The sequence below is a fragment of the Oncorhynchus mykiss genome, chromosome 5, assembly GCF_013265735.2.
Source record: "Oncorhynchus mykiss isolate Arlee chromosome 5, USDA_OmykA_1.1, whole genome shotgun sequence".
Taxonomy (NCBI): Eukaryota; Metazoa; Chordata; class Actinopteri; order Salmoniformes; family Salmonidae; genus Oncorhynchus; species Oncorhynchus mykiss.
Genome location: NC_048569.1, coordinates 36,842,744 through 36,864,042, shown reverse-complemented (window position 1 = coordinate 36,864,042; position 21,299 = coordinate 36,842,744). Strand labels below are relative to the sequence as shown.

Genomic DNA, 21,299 nt, shown 5'->3' with positions numbered 1-21,299 from the left:
TGGAATTTTCCATGCTGTTTAAAGGTACAGTCAACTTAGTGTATGTAAACTTCTGACCCACTGGAATTGTGACACAGTGAATTATAAGTGAAATGATCTGTCCGTAAACAATTGTTGGAAAAATTACTTGTGTCATGCACACAGTAGAAGTCCTAACCGACTTGCCAGAAATATAGTTTGTTAACAAGAAATTTGTGGAGTGGTTGAAAAACGAGTTTTAATGACTCCAACCTAAGTGTATGTAAACTTCCGACTTTAACTGTATGTACATATTCTTATTCCATCCCTTTAGATTTATGTGTATTTGGTAGTTGTTGGGGAATTGTTTGATTACTTGTTAGACATTACTGCACTGTCGGAACTAGAAGCACAAGCATTTCGCTACACTCACATTAACATTTGCAAACCACCTGTATGTGACCAATACAATTTGATTTGATTTGCTAACAGCACGACAGCCATAAAAGCACTCAACGCCAGTATCTTACTCTTTTAACCATTCACCTAAAGCTAATAATGCTTTCTATTGAGCTGCTTGGATAACCGTTGGCCCATGCAGCTGATAATGCTTCTGAATGATGAGTTTAGTGTGAGTGTAGTACCATATAAAGTGATAAAAAATAAGTATCAATTGGGTTAGAAGTAGAAGTAGTATTTATTTACTGAGCATGCACACACAGCATAGAGCATTTAACTCATATCCACTGACGTCCTTTATAACTTCAAACCCTCATCAGCTAGTACTGAGCAATGCATTTATTACTACATGGGGAAGGTTGACTAACGGTATCTACTAAATTGGCTGCAGGCAGGGCTTCTTCCTATTTTTACTGAGCTAGATTCATCATTGGATGTTGTTATTAAGACCTCAGATGACGGCGTCAGTGATTGCCTGGAAGTAAAGATAAGTAATTAAATAACATCTGCTATATGAGCGAATTCTCCTCCGATTGTGCTGGAAGAGCAATTTCAGGGTATTAAAGAATATGGAGTTGATTAATTTGAAATCCAATGCAGATGTAAAAAAGATTATAAACATGTTCAGGGGGACTCAGTCATTTATTATAAGGAGGACACAATAACATGCTATTGCGGACACTATTCAAATAGACTTTCAACTCTCCTGGGACATGATTCCAAACAATAAAGGACAAAACTGGCTCTGCACCTTACACAGTGTTCTAGGACTGAGCTGACTGAAGAAATACATTTTATGCATGAGCTCTGAAACGAATACAATGGATTCTATTCCTTCTCTTCTGTGAAAATAATGACATTTTCTGTGGCTGGAAAGCATGCTACTGCACATGTAATAAGTATTTTATTTCCTTTACATGAGAGAACAGATCTATAGCTGTAACCTATTTACTGTAAGACGAGGTGGGAGGAATGAAAGAAACACAGGGGTTCTAATGGGTAACCTTGTAGTGCCCCCCCCCTCTCCCACCCACCCACCCACCCTCTCTCTTTCTTTCTCTTCCTCTCTCTTCGCTCTCTCCCTCCCTCATCTCTCTATGACAGAAGGTTTTCTCTAGAGCCCCAGCTCAGACTGCATACTTGCTCTGTTCTCTCTGTGAGGCAACTGTTGAACAAAATGGACTCTTAAAAGAAAGAAAAAATAGAAAAAAAATCAATGTGAGAAAAAGGATTTTAAAATAGGACCAACCTGAGGGAGCGAGAGAGAGGGAGCGTGAGAGAAACAGAGAGAGAGAGAGAGTGAGAGAGAGAGAGAGAGTGAGCAAGAGAGAGTGAGAGATAAAGAGGATAACAGAGGAAGGATTACTCAAAATCATAAAGACATCAATTGAGGAAAAGCATCACTTTAAGTAAAGTATACCCATTATCAAACATCGTTAAATACCTATTATCATTGAAACAGTGAAACCATTATGAATTCTAAATGCTAAAGTCTGCTAAAGTCTTCTGAGATGTTTCATTAAGCCTGGAAATGTACTTGAATAGAAATGGGTTGACGGCAGGGTTTCCGTTAGAAAAATGTGGCGCTGGATATTTGCCCAGCAGCATTTTCATTTACCGCAAATTTGAGAAATCTACCAGACCCATATGCATTTGGTGCGTAACCTGATTAGGGCGTTCATCCAGGGTGCTCAGAATAACAAAAATCACATTTTGATTATGGTAATTCATATGAACAGGACATACAAGTCGAGGATGCAACGATGTGCGATACTTCTTACCGAATTCTGATGTACACTTTGAAGATGTTAGAATTCCTTTCCACATGTACTTTTCCCCAGCCAAGAAGATGAGTAATGAACAGCAAAATCACTAGCCTATGTCAATCTACTATCCCCCATAGAACAAAATCAACCTATTCTATTGGTCAGTTTGTTGAGAAAGAAATAGCCTATTCCAAACAGACTCTGGAACAGTTGTGGGACGATAGTGCCCAAATTCATACAACCAGAAGGCCTAGTTTACATATAAAATATTAAAAAGCAACAAATCTGATGCAACAGATCAGAACGTTTAGCTTAAAATGTTGATAAACTATACTTTCTTCACATTATAGCTAAGCACAGCGATGCACACTGCAATGTTTGTTCCATAATGCAATTAGCGGGAAAACACCGTGCATGTGAGTGGTTTCATGTGACAGAGATATAATTTAGAAAGAGGGGAGATCTAATATGCAACAACTAGCATCTTGCTGCTAATAGGACTAGTATTCTGCCTTTGGCTACAAGACAATGAAAGAAAAGTTGATATTAAATCATTGTCCACAGATATGGTATGACTTTGGCTAGGTTACTTGAAAGCAAGGTAAGACATGCCTCATAATAAACTCAGCAAAAAAAGAAACGTCCTCTCACTGTCAACTGCATTTATTTTCAGGAAACTTCACGTGTAAATATTTGTATGAACATAACAAGATTCAACAACTGAGACATAAACTGAACAAGTTCCACAGACATGTGACTAACAGAAATTCAATAATGTGTCACTGAACAAAGGGGGGGTCAAAATCAAAAGTAACAGTCAGAATCTGGTGTGGCCACCAGCTGCATTAAGTACTCCTCCTCATGGACTGCACCAGATTTGCCAGTTCTTGCTGTGAGATGTTACCCCACTCTTCCACCAAGGCACCTGCAAGTTCCCGGACATTTCTGGAGGGAATGGCCCTAGCCCTCACCCTCCGATCCAACAGGTCTCAGATGTACTTAATGGGATTGAGATCCGTCGCCCATAGGCGACGTTGTTGCCGGTGATGTCTGAGGACCTTCCTTACAACAGGCCTACAAGCCCTCAGTCCAGCCTCTCTCAGCCTATTGCGGACAGTCTGGGCACTGATGGAGGGATTGTGCATCTTTCTTTTGGTGTTTTTCAGAGTCAGTAGAAATGCCTCTTTTAGTGTCCTAAGTTTTCATAACTGTGACCTTAATTGCCTACCGTCTGTAAGCTGTTAGTGTCTAACGACTGTTCCACAGGTGCATGTTCATGAATTGTTTATGGTTCATTGAACAAGCATGGGAAAAAGTGTTCAAACCCTTTACAATGAAGATCTGTGAAGTTATTTGTATTTTCAAAGAATTGTCTTTGAAAGACAGGGTCCTGACAACGGGACATTTCTTTTTTTGCTGAGATTATGTATTAAAACGATAAGGTTTCAAACGATTCAGTATATGTTTTCAAAATGCATACTGCCTCCAGTTCATTGCAAAGTGGTGTGTGAAGCGCTGATGAAGCATGCCTTCTGCTGCCTATGCATTTGCTGTTTGATATTTTCCATTCAAAGGCTCTGTATTTGTATGCTGTACGCATGTGATAAATAAGATACGTAACGAATATACTGTACACGTGCCAATTTAATTCCACTAAATTATGCAAATGAACCTATACACCAATAAGCATGACCAGTCAAATGTATTTAAAGTACATTGACTGGTATTTCCATCAATGAATAGACTAAAAAGCATCATTTCGCAATTCTAATTTTTTTTCTTTCTCCCAGACAATTGGTCGGCACCAATTTTATTTATCGGCTTTTCTATTTTTTTATCGGTCAAAATGCGGCTACTACCAGCTAACGGAACCCTGGTTGACGGGTTCCATCGCAGTATGGCTGAGGCTGTCTGGCTGAGTAGTTAGTTAGGGTTGAGGCAGTGAGGAGAGAGGCTGCCTGGCTGGGTAGTTAGTTAGGGTTGAGGCAGTGAGGAGAGAGGCTGCCTGGCTGGATAGTTAGTTAGGGTTGAGGCAGTGAGAAGAGAGGCTGTCTGGCTGGGTAGTTAGTTAGGGTTGAGGCAGTGAGGAGAGAGGCTGCCTGGCTGGGTAGTTAGTTAGGGTTGAGGCAGTGAGGAGAGAGGCTGCCTGGCTGGATAGTTAGTTAGGGTTGAGGCAGTGAGAAGAGAGGCTATCTGGTAAGAGGGTTGAGGCAATGAGAAGAAGAACGGTTTACAGCGAGGAGCCTGCTGCCAGAGCAGAGTCTGCTAATTAACACAGTGGGAGAGCCAGCCTCGTTATTGTTGACACATCTTTTGAAACGTTGCAACAAGGAGACGGGCTAGGAGGTTCGACTGGGGCTGTCAAACATCTCACAAACTAGTTTAATTGCTCAGGGAGATAGAAACACATGAAGATCATTAGATTGTTTCCTTCCTTCTTCCCCTCAAATGCACCTGCTTGGCAATTAGAGCTGGAGAGCATTTGCAGTTCTGTCTATTCTTTACACAGCGTTTCTCGAGCTGAATCTGTCTGATGTTTTATTTCATTAAAACCTTTCTGTTATTCATTATGATTGATTTGTTCATTTATTTCTCGGTGAGATAAGTCTACAGCACCATGGCAGTTGTCAAGCTGTGCAGTGAGGCGACAGTACACTCCCCAAGAAACTGAAACTGACCAAGTGAACATGATATCCTGCCTCCAAAAATAGGCTACTACACAGGTCTATATTACAGGACCCCAATACAATAACTTATTAGAATTTGTGGCAGCTAGTCCTGCTGTATAATTATCTAACACCAGGCTCTCCAAACGTGTTCCTACCATCCTCCAGGTTTTCACTCCCAACCCTAATTTAGGGCACTTGCTTCTACAAATTAGCTGGTTGATAAGCTGAGTCAGGTTCATTACAAGTGGGGTTGGAATGAAAATGTACAGAAGGCTAGCTCTCCAGGGACAGGGTTGGAGAGCCCTGATCTAGCACATTAAATCCTAGCAGGTATTGTACAGTAAAGCGCCTTAGCCCAATGTCAGGAGTGACTTATCTCTGACACACACTGAACACGAGACTGTCTTGTTTTAGAGATGAGTTTTGAAGGTTCTAGGCCATGCCTGATGTCAGTTTGCTGTTAGCTGTTTATTCGTTTGCGTTGGTGTTATGGCAGTAGCTGTCCCGGTGTGTGGATGTGCAAACGGGCAGACGGACGGACTCACCAGGCCTGCGACTTCCTCCTGGGCACGCTCTGTCTCATCCACTTGGAGTGAGGGGTCAGGTGGAATATCAGCTGTCTGCAGATCTTGTCGGACGACTTCAGGGTGTCCTTCTCCTGTAATACACACATATACAAAAACACACAAACCCACACACTTTAATATCTTCTGCTGGCGGCTACAGCTGAAAAAAGGCCTCAAAAGGTTTCAAAGGGCTTAAAAAGTGTCTGGCATTCAAATAGAGGAATAATCAAATGACTGCTCTATTTGACTTTCTGAAGTGAATTAATGTTCCTTTCCGACATCATGAACAACTGAATTTGACCCCTTTGTTGAGAATTGGTTGAATATCCCAGGTGATGTACATTGTACATGTAAAAGTACATATCTTTACTAAATCATATCCAATCGAATGACCGTGTCCATAATATACAGTGCTGAATATCTTGCAAGAGATTGAAAACTCTTAGGAATGTGTTTACAACAAATGCACCTGTTGTTCTGATTTCAAGGTAGTCTTAACCACATTTAGCACAACAGGTAAACTTGTGACTCCATAGAATGAATTTATACATTTAGAAGCCAAAGGCAGAACCTCTTGGATACACATATTTCAATGGACCATTGTATCACTTACGGCCTTGTAACCCCTATTATGACACATTGAGCTGTGGAGAGGAGGCTGTTTACTTTGTTCCTAGAATGTTGGTTTAAAAGGTAGTTATTTATAATTGTCTGATCCCCTTCACTTATCACTCTACAAACAATCCAACCTTTTGACTGCTTTCACCAAATGAGCTCAAGGCTCTTCTCATTTGTCCATCCAACATGGTTGCCTCGAGCATTTTATACATAAAAATATGCTTTAGCATCTCTGTCAGTCTCCCTCTCTTCTCCTCCTTGGTCTCGCTCCAGCTCTTTCTCCCTTGCTTTTTCTCCCCCCCCCCCTCTCTATCTCTCTCGCTCTCCCTTCCTCTGTCAAAGACTTTAAACGGATTGGGTTGAGCAGAGCAGGGTAAATCTAATTAATGGTACAACACAACAACAAGAAAGAGGCAATGCAGCAAAAGAGAAAAAAGACAGGGGCAATTTACTTCAGGCGATTAACCATTCCCACTCCTCCCACTCTGTGTGGCACAAAACATGCCTCATACACTTCCAGCGTTTCGTTTCAGGCAATGAAATGACAGTGAGAACACCATTACAGTATTTGTTATGTTAAATCTTGGTGGGAAAGGGGTTAACTGAATGGAAGTAGTCGTAGACAAGCTATTGACTCTAATCTGGAAATAACATGTTCTTCTCTTTGATGTGAATTCGGGCATTGTCAACATGGCATCTGTTTAACATTGTTCAAAACATGTTTTTCACTCAAATTCAAACACGATTCTGAATATTCAAAGACTTAGACGACCACAAGGCTCTTGAGTTAGATATACAGTTCTATAGCTGAATGCACATTAATAGTAATGAAGCAGTGAAACGTTTTGATGAGTTGTTGTTTGCATTTGATTGTCAATCCCTTGAAGCATAGAGGTGAAGGAGGAAGAACCGTGACTGGACCTGCAGCTGAGGCCCTGAGGCACAGCAGACCAACTCACTAAATCCCTGTCACATTTCACCACCCCCTAGGCATACCACGTAATTTCAAGATAATTATGTCATTTTTTGGTCGAGACGTTCATCAATGAGACTACAACATATATACTCCCACTCCAGACAGACAAAAGTTTGTTGAATTTCCAGTGTGTTGTCACTATTGCAGTCAACCATCTAAAAGCACAACCAAATTCCAATGAATAAACAATGTCAGATTTCTGGTTTAGTGGTCACCCACATATCTATCACTGCACTTTCAACCATTTAAAAGCACAGCAAAGTTCAAATCAGATATTTGTTTATTTATACAACAGTTTAATGTGTTATCACTGTGCTTCTAATAGCAGAACCAAATGACCTGGATTGCAGTTGAGATTACATGTGATCAATGCCGTTCGAAATTCTGTGCAGGTTATTAAAGCAATTGTGAAGATCTCCACTGACCTGCGATGACCTATGCATGCTGTCTTGAACATGCACGCCTTAGATGATTACATAAGAAGAAATGTATAGTAATCTCCAAATGGGACCATGGATGTGTTACTTATTTTAAGGTTGAATGTTACATTAGTTTGTAGTTTGTCTTAACTTTAGGCCATTTACTGTATTAGCAAAAGTAATATTGAATTGTGTTTGGTTGACAACGCAACATTTCAACATCATGTCTCCATCTCAACCAAAAATCCAAGTTACAGAATAGGAATAAATCTAACGAAATCAAACTTTAAATGCACTTTAAATCAAGTTGGATTTGAATTACTCCTATTATTTAACTTAGATATTGGTTGAGATGGAGACATGAATCCAACATATCAATTATTAATTTTGTAGACAAACTGGAATTAAAGCCAGACTAAGTCAGTGGAACAGATGGAACTATCCAAGCAGAAGATACATCTCCTTCAAATGTTGATATTTGGTTGCGTTGACAACCAAACACAATTCAATATCACTGAAAATCATAACATTTGAAATCAGGGGTTTAAACCCTAGGTTTATTGTATTGTTTTTTTGTTGTTGAATTCTGGGTTGAATTGAAACAATAGCTGTTGATGACTTTGCAAATGCCATATAGGCCTAAATAGCATCATTGATGTTTTATGAGTGATAAAGGGCGCTTTCACACATCCCCTTATGATCCGTTTCCTGGACCGTTTGGTACCCTGATTCACGCTATAGAGCATGTGTGAAACGCAAACGAATCCTGGACCTGCGTGAGGAGTGGGTCCAAGATCCAGGACAAAAGTACCAGGTATTGCGACATTCCCACTCCTCCCACTCTGTGTGGCACAAAACATGCCTCATACACTTCAAACCTTCCAGCGTTTCGTTTCAGGCAATGAAATGACAGTGAGAACACCATTACAGTATTTGTTATGTTAAATCTTGGTGGGAAAGGGGTTAACTGAATGGAAGTAGTCGTAGACAAGCTATTGACTCTAATCTGGAAATAACATGTTCTTCTCTTTGATGTGAAAAGTATACTGTAGAATTCTCACAAAACGCTTCAGGAAACCAAACCAGGGTATCAAATGTCATATGTGAAAACGCAGTATGATCACATTTCACTTGACCTGGGTAAAACCCTGGATGGGAGGCCAAAGGGTAGCTGTAGATAGATCAATTCTCCAGTAGGAGGTGCTGCTGAGCTTATTCTTTTTTTATTCTGATTGTGGATTTAATGTTGAACATCTCACGTTGTTTTAAAGGTACAAATGTAACATATTTTATTTGTCTATGTTAAAATTTGGTTACCACGATGACACATAGATTCTATGTCATTATACGTTGACAAATTACGTTGCATCAACGTTGATTCAACCAATTTGTTCCCAGTAGGAAGCCAGGCGGTCACAGCGGAGAACACCCCTGCCAACCCCTCATGACCCACTCACCCCTATCAAAAAAACTAAAATCCAATACACACCACCCTAGGTATGCTGCCCTTATTAAAAGATCTGATTTCAAAGTAGCCTTTTTTCAAAAGTATTTTTCATAATCTGTTAAAGAGAAGAAGTGCTTAATAGTTCAACTTTTCTATCTACTGTATTTCACAATGTGTTGCTAGATCTCTCTGGGCACCAGTTTAAACAAGATGAGCCTGTTAGCTGGGCACAGCTGTCTGTCTTTGTTATTATTGGAAAGTGTGCCCCTTCCCTGCATATTCCTCTGGGAAGCCATTTATTGGGAAAAGAGCTTATCAAAAGATGCCTGGTACATCTTTAAAGCAAGGGAAAGGTCAACCACATCAATCTGAGAGATTCAAGATCCCAGTAAATTCATTTAGACTAGAAGATGATGAAAACAAAGTCTTTTAGGAAGGAGAAAACACTTTTGGCCGAAAACTCTATATGAAAACTCTATATGAGCTATTGTCTGCTTAATTTTTTCTTGGCAGTAAATTCATTATTTTAGATCAATTGTACACTATTACCTATTTTCATGCAAGTGAATACTGAAGAAAAAGTAACAAGCAAAAGAAGATACTGTGTTGTAAGTTGTGTACGTTGTTGAAATGACACAACACTGTGACTGACCTACTTCTGGCCATTAGTTATAAATAGGTGCCGATGTCTCGGGCACCCCAAGAGTGAACACGTGCACACACACAGGCATCGTTTAGAGACTAATCATAACGACTGTATGGATACTGGCATCAGTTGGAAGGCTGGAACCAAACCAAGTAGCCTAGCAGTCACATTTCAAAAAGACTGCCCGTCATGTACATGCTCTTGAATTGACCCTTGCAGCTGTGGATTCCTAAACGTTCTATTTTCTGTGCCTGATCTCATTTGATGTTCCCTGACAACAGCACGGCTGAGGAGGTCGAGATCAACAGCCAGACGGTACGATGGGCTTACCCTCTTTGGGCACTGCATGTCTTTGGCCAGGCTGAGCAGGAGCTCATGGGAGATTGGATCCACCAGGTTGAGAAAGGCTGCATTCTTATAGAGGATATCATTAAGGGATGTTCCCTGGAGTCCCAAGTCCTGTGGGAACACAGAGAAGGAGAGAAAAATCAATCATCTGTGTTTCCTTTCAATCATTCCAAAGTCCAACAGAGCGTGAATTTCAATATTTTTTAAAGTGAAAGTCATGAATCGTTAGGCATTAAACTGACATGACGTGGACTGCTTAATGGTTAACAGAATGTATTTACATAATCATTTCATCATCCACTTGCCTCATGATGTTCACTTTTCAAGCCGAGAGGATTTTACAGTAAGAGTGTCACATGGGACAAGGCACAGGGAGGGCTGGGATGTGGCATGAGGGGTATGTGGGGTTAAAGCAGGACAATTTCTCCCAAAATAACATTCCAACAGATACATAACAACTAAAGTGATGTGCTGTACCGTCATTCACCCCTAAAGCCCTGGGTCTTTACACATACAACACTGAACACACTCCAGTTATCTAAGAACAACCTCTAAAAACACCATGCAGGCACTTAGAGAGAAACGGTTCAAGTCTACAGAAATCTAGTTCCTCACCGTCTTCTCTGGAATTCAAATGGCAGGCGGGTGTGATGTGCAGACTGGTTTAATAACAATGAGGAATGAGAAAACATCCCCAGAGGTTGTTCTTACTAGTATAATCTGCAGGGTGGCTGCTATTTGCAGTGACAGTGTAAATATATTGAGGCAAAGGAATCTGCATACTTCCGGTAATGCTCTGAGGGCTGCTGCTGGTGAGGGATGTCATCTCGGAGGCCGAGTTTGAGAGGTAAACGCTTTGAGACACATCAAAGAGTCTTCGACGTAGCCCTCACCCACCTGCCCTACCGAGGAGGATGACATCAACCAAACAGACACAGCAAGTCCTGAAACAAATTAGCTGAAACCGCAGGCAATATGTGAAGGAGAGGCTCAAAAACAAAAACCCACCACAATGAAAGGTTAAGGCGGAGTAGAGCAGAGGACAAAAATGAAATTTGGAAAATATTTCTCCTCCTCTTGCTTATAACTTGGTTTGCTAATGTGTTCAGCGTCAAATATGGGGGCTATATAATATCAAGAAAAATTATACTAAATATTATTTTCTCCTCCTCTGTTCTACAGTACGTGCAAAGCTGCTGTAAATCTGTTTACTTGCTGGACATGCAACGTGAAGATAGTATCAGGCGAGGGCTTAGTGCTATACATGTAAGCTGCTGTAAAGAGGCTGTATAGGAGGAGGCTGGGGACTCTATGCTATGTTAAGCAGAACCTACAGTCTGACAGGCCAAGCACTGAAGGCTACAGTGAAAGCTCTGAGGCAAATTCCCACCAGCACTTTCTCCTCCTCCTCCAGCTTTCTGGCTGATTTATTACACTTGAGCTCTCTGGGATTCCCTGACTCCGGGCCATTCTCCGGTGCTCCCTTTATGACAGGGAAACATACCCCAACAAAATACAGTAAACAAGTCCCAAACAACAACAGCATAGAGATAGGCCTATATAGTAGATCATTTTCAAATGAGTATGTTGAAAATGTGTTCAATCATCAAGTAGGTCAACTATGACCAATTTTGTGTAATATTGGAAGAAACCTAGCAGTCATCAGCCTTGAAGAAAATGCCATGGTTCTAAATCTATTACGGTAGGTATGTTTTTTTTCTCTGGGTACACAGTAAACAACATTGTGTGGTGTCTGCATTGGTGTGGCGGCTCAACACTGCATGGGTTAATCTGACAGAATAACTGACATGCCACTGCGTCTCTCATGTTCCACCATCTCTGTGTGAAGGGTGTTTCATTTTGTCACTGACAGTGTGTCTGCGTCGCCGTCTCTGCATGAAAGTTGTCTTCAGATCACTCCACAAAGCCTGTTCCGTAGGCTGCCTGCATATCTAATATGATTGCTGTCTTTTCAACCAAGAATTGAGTGCTGAGAGTTTGGAATTTGAGAACACCCATCCCACATCCACAGCTCATTAGGAACCTATTAAAAGGTATTGCATAGAGCCCCACAACCAGTCCCGGAGTCTGTTGCCTGCTTTGAGTTTTCTTTGACAATTTGACAAGTGGGATTATTAGACATAATAATCCTCTAAAATTGCTCACATCTAACACTTGCCTTTCAAAAACTATGAATAAAAGGGAATAAAAACATAAAACACTGTGACACTTTCTGTGTTCTGAAAGAGTACATTTTCATACACCCAAGTCTTTAATTGTGGATGAATGGCAGAAGGCTACCAAATCATTAGAGCAAGGAATTTAATGTAACTGATTGTGGTGCAACATAGAAGAGGGCAAGAGGCTTAATCTCCACACCAGTCCAATTTGGCCTCTATATGAGAGATGTATAATATAGACGTTTAATATCCAGTGGGTTCGGAAAGTAGTCAGAAGCCTTGACTTTTTCCACATTTTGTTACTTACAGCCTTATTTTTAAATGTATTCAATTATATTTTCTACCTCATCAATCTACACACAATACCCCATAATGGCAAAGCTAAAACAGGTTTTAAGAAATGTTATCAAAATAATAAAAAAACAACAACTGAAATATCTAATTTGTGACTCATTTCAGGAAACTAGGCAGAGTCACGACTTGTCACGCCCTGACCTTAGTTATCTTTGTTTTCTTTATTATTTTGGTTAGGTCAGGGTGTGACGAGGGTGGTTTGTGTGTTTTTCCCTTTTCTAGGGTTTTTGTAATTCTATTGGGTTTTGGAATGTCTAGGTATTTGTAGGTCTATGGTGGTCTGAATTGGTTCCCAATCAGAGACAGCTGTTTATCGTTGTCTCTGATTGAGGATCCTATTTAGGTTGCCATTTTCCATTTTGGTTTTGTGGGTTATTGTCTATGTGTAGTTATTGTCTATGTGTAGTTATTGTATATGTGTAGTTATTGTATATGTGTAGCATGTCAGCACTTGGTTTATCATAGTTTTGTTGTTTTGTTAGTTTGTTTAAGTGTTCTTCGTTAATTAAAGAAGAATGTATTCTTATCACACTGCGCCTTGGTCTCATCGTTACAACGAACGTGACATGACTTCACAGAAGCACCATTTCAACGTAAACTTTTTTTAAAATGTAAAATGAGTTTTTTGGCGGAAATGCCTTCTGGAACATATGAACTATCATGTTCCTTAATAACAAACTTGTAAATACGAGAAAAAAAAGGTTAAATTAAGAACCTAGATGGGTTAGCCACAGAAAAACGAGCCTAGATGGGTTAGCTACAGAAAAAGACAGCAGCCTTCCCGCTAGCCATGATTGGCTGAGATAATGAGTGGGCTGGAGATGCGAGAGATGAGTTTGGATTGGTCTGCCATGTAGCACGCTCCTTTCTACAACACAGCTGGCCAATATGTGTAAGTGATCCTTTTTAACGCTGCTTTTTTGAACGATTTCACGTAGTACAACTGCATAAGTGTTGCTCTTCACTTTCTGGAGGACTGAGTTTTGAAATCAGTGATTAGAGTATGATAGCTAAGGAGATAGATAAAATGATGGCGTTTGATTGCAAATATGCAGACAGAGTTGAAAAGAGAACACACCGAAGGCTGTTGTATAAAACACCTGTCTCCAGATTACATCTTCAAACTAAGGGCTACCATGACATCCGTGACAGAGTGAGAAGTGTCCATTCCATTCATGCATACGGGTAAGATAGTGTAGCTAGCTACAGTTTCAGATATTACACATTTCTAATTTCGTCAGAAAGTTGTTTTAATTTCAAGTTAAAGTGTACTGTTAGTTAGCTAGCTAATGTTAGCTGGCTGGCTAGCTATCTAATGTTACGTGTAAGATCTGTGTAGTAATAGTATTTGTATCTCAGAGCCACTTGCATTGTTAGTTATAGCCTAATGTTAGCTAGCTAACATTGAACCCGGTTGGTTAGCTACCTGCAGATTCATGCAGGGTAGTAACATTATGAGTTGGGATTATGGTTCACTGTTTAGCTAGCTAGCTACATGTCTAAACAAAAGACTCTGCTATGCTAGTAACTATTTCAATAGAATGTTTATGATGTCACTGCGACAACTGTCGATTGCTGTAGCTGGTCAATTCTTGCTATCTACTCCGATTTCAGAGCACTCTCATCTGATTGTGCCAGAGCGCAGAATAACTGACACATTTACGAACACTCAACACCCGTTGAATATGGCCGGTGTCAGTAAACATTGGAAAAAAGCGTAATTAAATTGTTGCCAGCAGCACAGTTGCAATCACCAACGCTCTGAATAACATAAAAACAGCCAAAGCAGCTCTGCTAGTGCGAGTAAAATGGTGAGCTGTTTTCTCATTTGTGTCTAGAAATAGGTAGCAAACTAGCCAACGTTAGCTTGACTGCTGTTAGATCAGAATGCTCGGATCAACCTTTATTCCTAGGCCAGAGTGTCCAGTGTGCGCTCTGAACGCTCTGAGAGAAAAACACACTGAATTTAGGAACAGACAATCTGACATCGCTCTGAGTTTACGAATGGCCAGAGCACACTCTGGCACTCCAGGTCAAATTTACAAACGGTGTGTATATACGTAGTATAAACCAGCCTTTAGTCTTGAAATCTTTGGTTGTTTAGTACATAGCCTCACATGTGAATCCTTAAAGAGATGGGTGGGGCTAAAGCTTAAGAGGGTGTGAACGATGCTGAATGGGTGTAGACAAAGAAGAGCTCTCCAGTAGGTACCAAAAGACCCATGTTCTGAAAAGAGAGGTTACAAATGTGTCAACTTTCAAAGCAGAATTACTTTCCCAAGGTTCCTCAACTGTAGTGTATGATATACAGTATGTAAATAAGGTATTTCTGTATTTTTATTTGTAATAAATGTGCAAACATAAAAAAAAAAAACTTTTCACTTTGTCATTATGGGGTATTGTGTGTAGATTGATGATGAGAAAACGTAATTCATTAAATTTTAGAATAGGGCTGTAAGATGACAAAATGTGGAAAATTTCCGAATTACCTGTACATATGTATAATACATTATTGGTAGGTAGCCTATTCCTTAACATCGAACTATCAGGAGAAGTGGCACCTCACATTATGTTTCAAACAACGTTGACTCACTAATGCTCTCAAACACAACTGAGGTAGTAAATTGACTATTAAGTCTCATTCCAATGGTCATTTTACCTAGCCTTTTATAACCTCAGGGGCACTTTAGTATTTGCTTCCTGCATCACTAAACATATTCTGTGTTAATGCTTTTAATCTTAATGCCTGCTTGCTGATTCCTTGTTTACTGGCGAACATAGAGAAAAGTCCAAAGTAATTAACAATAATAGCCCAGAAGAGAGATTGGAGATGGAGATAGGAGTCCGGTCTCATTGATTCCTCTGTGCATCTCCTCTGTGTAATGACTTCCTGTGTGCAGTGCTGTGCTCTGAAGGAGACATCAGGCATGCTCCAATATCATCCACCATCTCAAGTAGATTAAAACCTTATTAGACCCAGGCAATCCCGAAGTGAAAAACCTGAAATTCATTACTTTCATTTATCTGCTTGCTCTGCCCTCATTTAGCCTCACATTGAAGTGTTTTACCATTTTATTTTCTAGACAACCAGGGCTAAAAGTAGAACACAAACCAATTTGACATAGACAGTTGCATTCATGAGTTTTATTAACAAATGTAAATCTAAAAATAAGGTCTGCCAAGCAAAAACCTGATAGAAAATAAATGTATAAGAATGCTGTAAGTACAGAAATTGTTGGATAAGTTGGATATTTATTTCCAACTACTCAGTGACAACTGTGTGGAGTTTGTGATATTACAGTATTGTTACAGTGGGACTACATGTGTGTTTGATTACTCACCTTCCAGGTGTGATGTTGGCCCCCCTATCTGGTTGATGAAACAATAATGGTGTGTGCTCGCATTAGCTCTGATCACGGTCGATCTGTGATAACACGTGATACTAGTGCAAGACGTTCTGCACCAACGCATCTGTCAGTAAACCAACATTATTCGAGAACCTTATATCTGTTGTTGTGTCACTCTACACCTCCTGTGCTGAGTATTTCTCACTACCTTCTCTAACAGGACACCACTAGCCGCCTAGCTAGCTTGCTATGGCTAGGCTAGCATTCCATAGGAGCAGTATAGAGAGATAAATAACATCTACAGTGCCCCTAAAAATTGTTTTTGTATATATATATATATATATATATATATACAGTGCCTTGCGAAAGTATTCGGCCCCCTTGAACTTTGCGACCTTTTGCCACATTTCAGGCTTCAAACATAAAGATATAAAACTGTATTTTTTTGAAGAATCAACAACAAGTGGGACACAATCATGAAGTGGAACGACATTTATTGGATATTTCAAACTTTTTTAACAAATCAAAAACTGAAAAATTGGGCGTGCAAAATTATTCAGCCCCCTTAAGTTAATACTTTGTAGTGCCACCTTTTTGCTGCGATTACAGCTGTAAGTCGCTTGGGGTATGTCTCTATCAGTTTTGCACATCGAGAGACTGAAATGTTTTCCCATTCCTCCTTGCAAAACAGCTCGAGCTCAGTGAGGTTGGATGGAGAGCATTTGTGAACAGCAGTTTTCAGTTCTTTCCACAGATTCTCGATTGGATTCAGGTCTGGACTTTGACTTGGCCATTCTAACACCTGGATATGTTTATTTTTGAACCATTCCATTGTAGATTTTGCTTTATGTTTTGGATCATTGTCTTGTTGGAAGACAAATCTCCGTCCCAGTCTCAGGTCTTTTGCAGACTCCATCAGGTTTTCTTCCAGAATGGTCCTGTATTTAGCTCCATCCATCTTCCCATCAATTTTAACCATCTTCCCTGTCCCTGCTGAAGAAAAGCAGGACCAAACCATGATGCTGCCACCACCATGTTTGACAGTGGGGATGGTGTGTTCAGCTGTGTTGCTTTTACGCCAAACATAACGTTTTGCATTGTTGCCAAAAAGTTCAATTTTGGTTTCATCTGACCAGAGCACCTTCTTCCACATGTTTGGTGTGTCTCCCAGGTGGCTTGTGGCAAACTTTAAACAACACTTTTTATGGATATCTTTAAGAAATGGCTTTCTTCTTGCCACTCTTCCATAAAGGCCAGATTTGTGCAATATACGACTGATTGTTGTCCTATGGACAGAGTCTCCCACCTCAGCTGTAGATCTCTGCAGTTCATCCAGAGTGATCATGAGCCTCTTGGCTGCATCTCTGATCAGTCTTCTCCTTGTATGAGCTGAAAGTTTAGAGGGACGGCCAGGTCTTGGTAGATTTGCAGTGGTCTGATACTCCTTCCATTTCAATATTATCGCTTGCACAGTGCTCCTTGGGATGTTTAAAGCTTGGGAAATCTTTTTGTATCCAAATCCGGCTTTAAACTTCTTCACAACAGTATCTCGGACCTGCCTGGTGTGTTCCTTGTTCTTCATGATGCTCTCTGCGCTTTTAACGGACCTCTGAGACTATCACAGTGCAGGTGCATTTATACGGAGACTTGATTACACACAGGTGGATTGTATTTATCATCATTAGTCATTTAGGTCAACATTGGATCATTCAGAGATCCTCATTGAACTTCTGGAGAGAGTTTGCTGCACTGAAAGTAAAGGGGCTGAATAAATTTGCACGCCCAATTTTTCAGTTTTTGACAGTTTTATATCTTTATGTTTGAAGCCTGAAATGAGGCAAAAGGTCGCAAAGTTCAAGGGGGCCGAATACTTTCGCAAGGCACTGTATATACACATCTGCAGTACCAGTCAAAAGTTTGGAGACACCTACTCATTCAAGGGTTTTTCTTTATTTTGACTACTATTTTCTACATGGTAGAATAATAGTGAAGACATCAAAAGATGAAAGAACACATATTGAATCAGGTAGTAACCAAAAAAGTGTTAAACACATTTTTCAATCAAGCTTTACCTTGATGACAGCTTTGCACACTTTCTCTCAACCAGTTTCATGAGAAATCCTTTTCCAACAGTCTTGAAGGAGTTCCCACATATGCTGAGCACTTGTTGTATGCTTTTCCTTCACTCTACGGTCCAACTCATCACAAACCATCTCAATTGGATTGAGGTCGGGTGATTGTGGAGGCCAGGTCATCTGATGCAGCACTCCATCACTCTCCTTGGTCAAATAGCCCTTATACAGCCTGGAGGTGTGTTTGGGTCATTGTCCTGTTGAAAAACAAATGATAGTCCCACTAAGCGCAAACCAGATGGGATGGCGGGCGTATTGCTGTGGTTGCCAAGCTGGTTAAGTGTGCCTTGAATTCTAAATAAATCACTGACAGTGTCTCCAGCAAAGCATCCACACACCATTACACCTCCTCCTCCATGTTTCACGTTGGGAAACACACATGCGGAGATCATCTGTTCACCTACTCTGCATCTCACAAAGACAAGGCGTTTGCAACCAAAAATCTCAAATTTGGACTCATCAGACCAAAGGACAAATTTCCACCGGTCTAATGTCCATTGTTCGTGTTTCTTGGCCCAAGCAAATCTCTTCTTATTATTGGTGTCCTTTAGTAGTGGTTTCTTTGCAGCAATTCAACCATGAAGGCCTGATTCACGCAGTCTCCTCTGAACTAGAGGTCGACCGATTAATCGGAATGGCCGATTAATTAGGGCCGATTTCAAGTTTTCATAACAATCGGAAATCTGTATTTTTGGACACCGATTTGGCCGAATTTGATTTATTATTGTTATTTTTTTACACCTTTATTTAACTAGGCAAGTCAGTTAAGAACACATTCTTATTTTCAATGACGGCCTAGGAACGGTAGGTTAACTGCCTTGTTCAGGGGCAGAACAACAGATTTTTACCTTGTCTGCTCCGGGATTCAATCTTGCAACCAGTTAACTAGTCCAATGCTCTAACCACCAGCCTCACATTGCACTCCACGAGGAGCCTGCCTGTTACGTGAATGCAGTAAGAAGCCAAGGTAAGTTGCTAGCTAGCATTAAACGTATCTTATAAAAAAAACAATCAATCAATCATAATCACTAGTTAACTACACATGGTTGATGATATTACTAGTTTATCTAGCGTGTCCTGCGTTGCATATAATCGATGCAGTGCACATTCGCAGAAAAAGGACTGTCGTTGTTCCAACGTGTACCTAACCATAAACATCAATGCCTTTCTTAAAATCAATACACAAGTATATATTTTTAAACCTGCATATTTAGTTAATATTGCCTGCCAACATGAATTTATTTTAACTAGGTAAATTGTGTCACTTCCCTGGCAACAGAGTCAGGGTATATGTAGCAGTTTGGGCCGCCTGGCTCGTTGCAAACTGTGTGAAGGCTATTTCTTCCTAACAAAGACAGCCAACTTTGCCAAACAGGGGATGACTTAACAAAAGTGCATATGCAAAAAAAGCCCAATCGTTGAACGACTGTAACTAACCATAAACATCAATGCCTTTCTTAAAATCAATACACAGAAGTATATATTTCTAAACCTGCATATTTAGCTAAAAGACATCCAGGTTCACAGGCAATATTAACCAGGTGAAATTGTGTCACTTCTCTTGCGTTCATTGCACGCAGAGACTAGGTATATGCAACAGTTTGGGCCGACTGGCTTGTTGCGAACTAATTTGGCAGAATTTTACATAATTATGACATAACATTGAAGGTTGTACAATGTAACAGCAATATTTAGACTTAGGGATGCCACCAGTTAGATAAAATACGGAACAGTTCCGTATTTCACGGAAAGGATAAACGTTTTGTTTTCAAAATGATAGTTTCTGGATTTGACCATATGAATGACCTAAGGCCTAATTTCTGTGTGTTATTATGTTATAATTAAGTCTATGATTTGATATTGGATAGAGCAGTCTGACTGAGCGATGGTAGGCAGCAGCAGGCTCGTAAGCATTCATTCAAACAGCACTTTCATGTGTTTTGCCAGCAGCTCTTCACTGTGCTTCAAGCACTGAGCTGTTTGTGACTTCAAGCCTATCAACTCCCGAGATTAGGCTGGTGTAACCGATGTGAAATGGCAAGCTAGTTAGCGGGGTGCGCGCTAATAGCGTTTCAAACGTCCCTCGCTCTGAGACTTGGAGTAGTTGTTCCCCTTGCTCTGCAAGGGCCGCAGATTTTGTGGAGCGATGGGTAACGATGCTTCGAGGGTGGCTGTTGTCGATGTGTTCCTGGTTCGAGCCCAGGTAGGGGCGAGGAGAGGGAAGGAAGCTATACTGTTACACTGGCAATACTAAAGTGCCTATAAGGTATTCCAATAGTCAAAGGTATATGAAATACAAATGGTATAGAGAGAAATAGTCCTATAAATACTACATTAACTACAACCTAAAACCTCTTACCTTGGAATATTGAAGACTCATGTTAAAAGTAACCAGCAGCTTTCATATGTTCTCATGTTCTGAGCAAGGAACTGAAACGTTAGCTTTCTTACATGGCACATATTGCACTTTTACTTTCTTCTCCAACACTTTGTTTTTGCATTATTTAAACCAATTTGAACATGTTTCATTATTTATTTGAGGCTAAATTGATTTTATTGATGTATTATATTAAGTTAAAATAAGTGTGCTCATTCAGTATTGTTGTAATTGTCATTATTACAAATAAATAAAAATTGTCTGATTAATCGGTATCGGCCTTTTTTGGTCCTCCAATAATCGGTATCGGCATTGAAAAATCATAATCGGTCGACCTCTACTCTGAACCGTTGATGTTGAGATGTGTCTGTTACTTGAACTCTGTGAAGCATTTATTTGGGCTGCAATCTGAGGTGCAGGTAACTCTAATGAACTTATCTCCTGCAGCAGAGGTAACTCTGGGTCTTCCTTTCCTGTGGCGGTCCTCATGAGGGCCAGTTTCATCATTGCGCTTGATGGTTTTTGCAACTGCACTTGAAGAAACTTGCAAAGTTATTGAAATTTTCCACATTGACTGACCTTCATGTCTTAAAGTAATGAGGGACTGTCATTTCTCTTTGCTTATTTGAGCGGTTCTTGCCATAATATGGTATTTTACCAAATACGACTATCTTCTGTATACCACCCCTACCTTGTCACAACACAACTGATTGGCTCAAACACATTAAGTAGGAAAGAAATTCCATAAATGTACTTTTAACAAGGCACACCTGTTAAAACTTCTTAGGGATCAAACTCCGTTAACGGTATCGATTTGACAACAGCCAGTGAAATTGCGAGGGCGCCAAATTCAAACAGAAATCTCATAATTTAAATTCCACAAACGTACAAGTATTAAACACCATTTATAAGAAACTTCTTGTTAATCCAACCACAGTGTCCGATTTCAAAAAGGCTTTACAGCGAAAGCATACCATGCGATTACGTTAGGTCAGCGCCTAGTCACAAAAAAACATACAGCTATTTTCCAGCCAAAG

At 40.2% G+C, this 21,299-nt stretch overlaps 1 protein-coding gene across 1 annotated transcript in view; it reads right to left on the bottom strand.

Annotated features, from left to right (window-relative positions):
• lrrc75bb (leucine rich repeat containing 75Bb) overlaps window positions 1-21,299 on the bottom strand; it is a 54,750-nt gene that overhangs the window by 19,183 nt on the left and 14,268 nt on the right. Inside the window, exons 2-3 of the mRNA XM_021602661.2 lie at window positions 9,855-9,983; window positions 5,398-5,510 (exon numbers count right to left, since the gene is read on the bottom strand). Coding sequence (XP_021458336.1) covers window positions 5,398-5,510; window positions 9,855-9,983 — 242 coding nt within the window. The remainder of the gene's footprint in view (window positions 1-5,397; window positions 5,511-9,854; window positions 9,984-21,299) is intronic.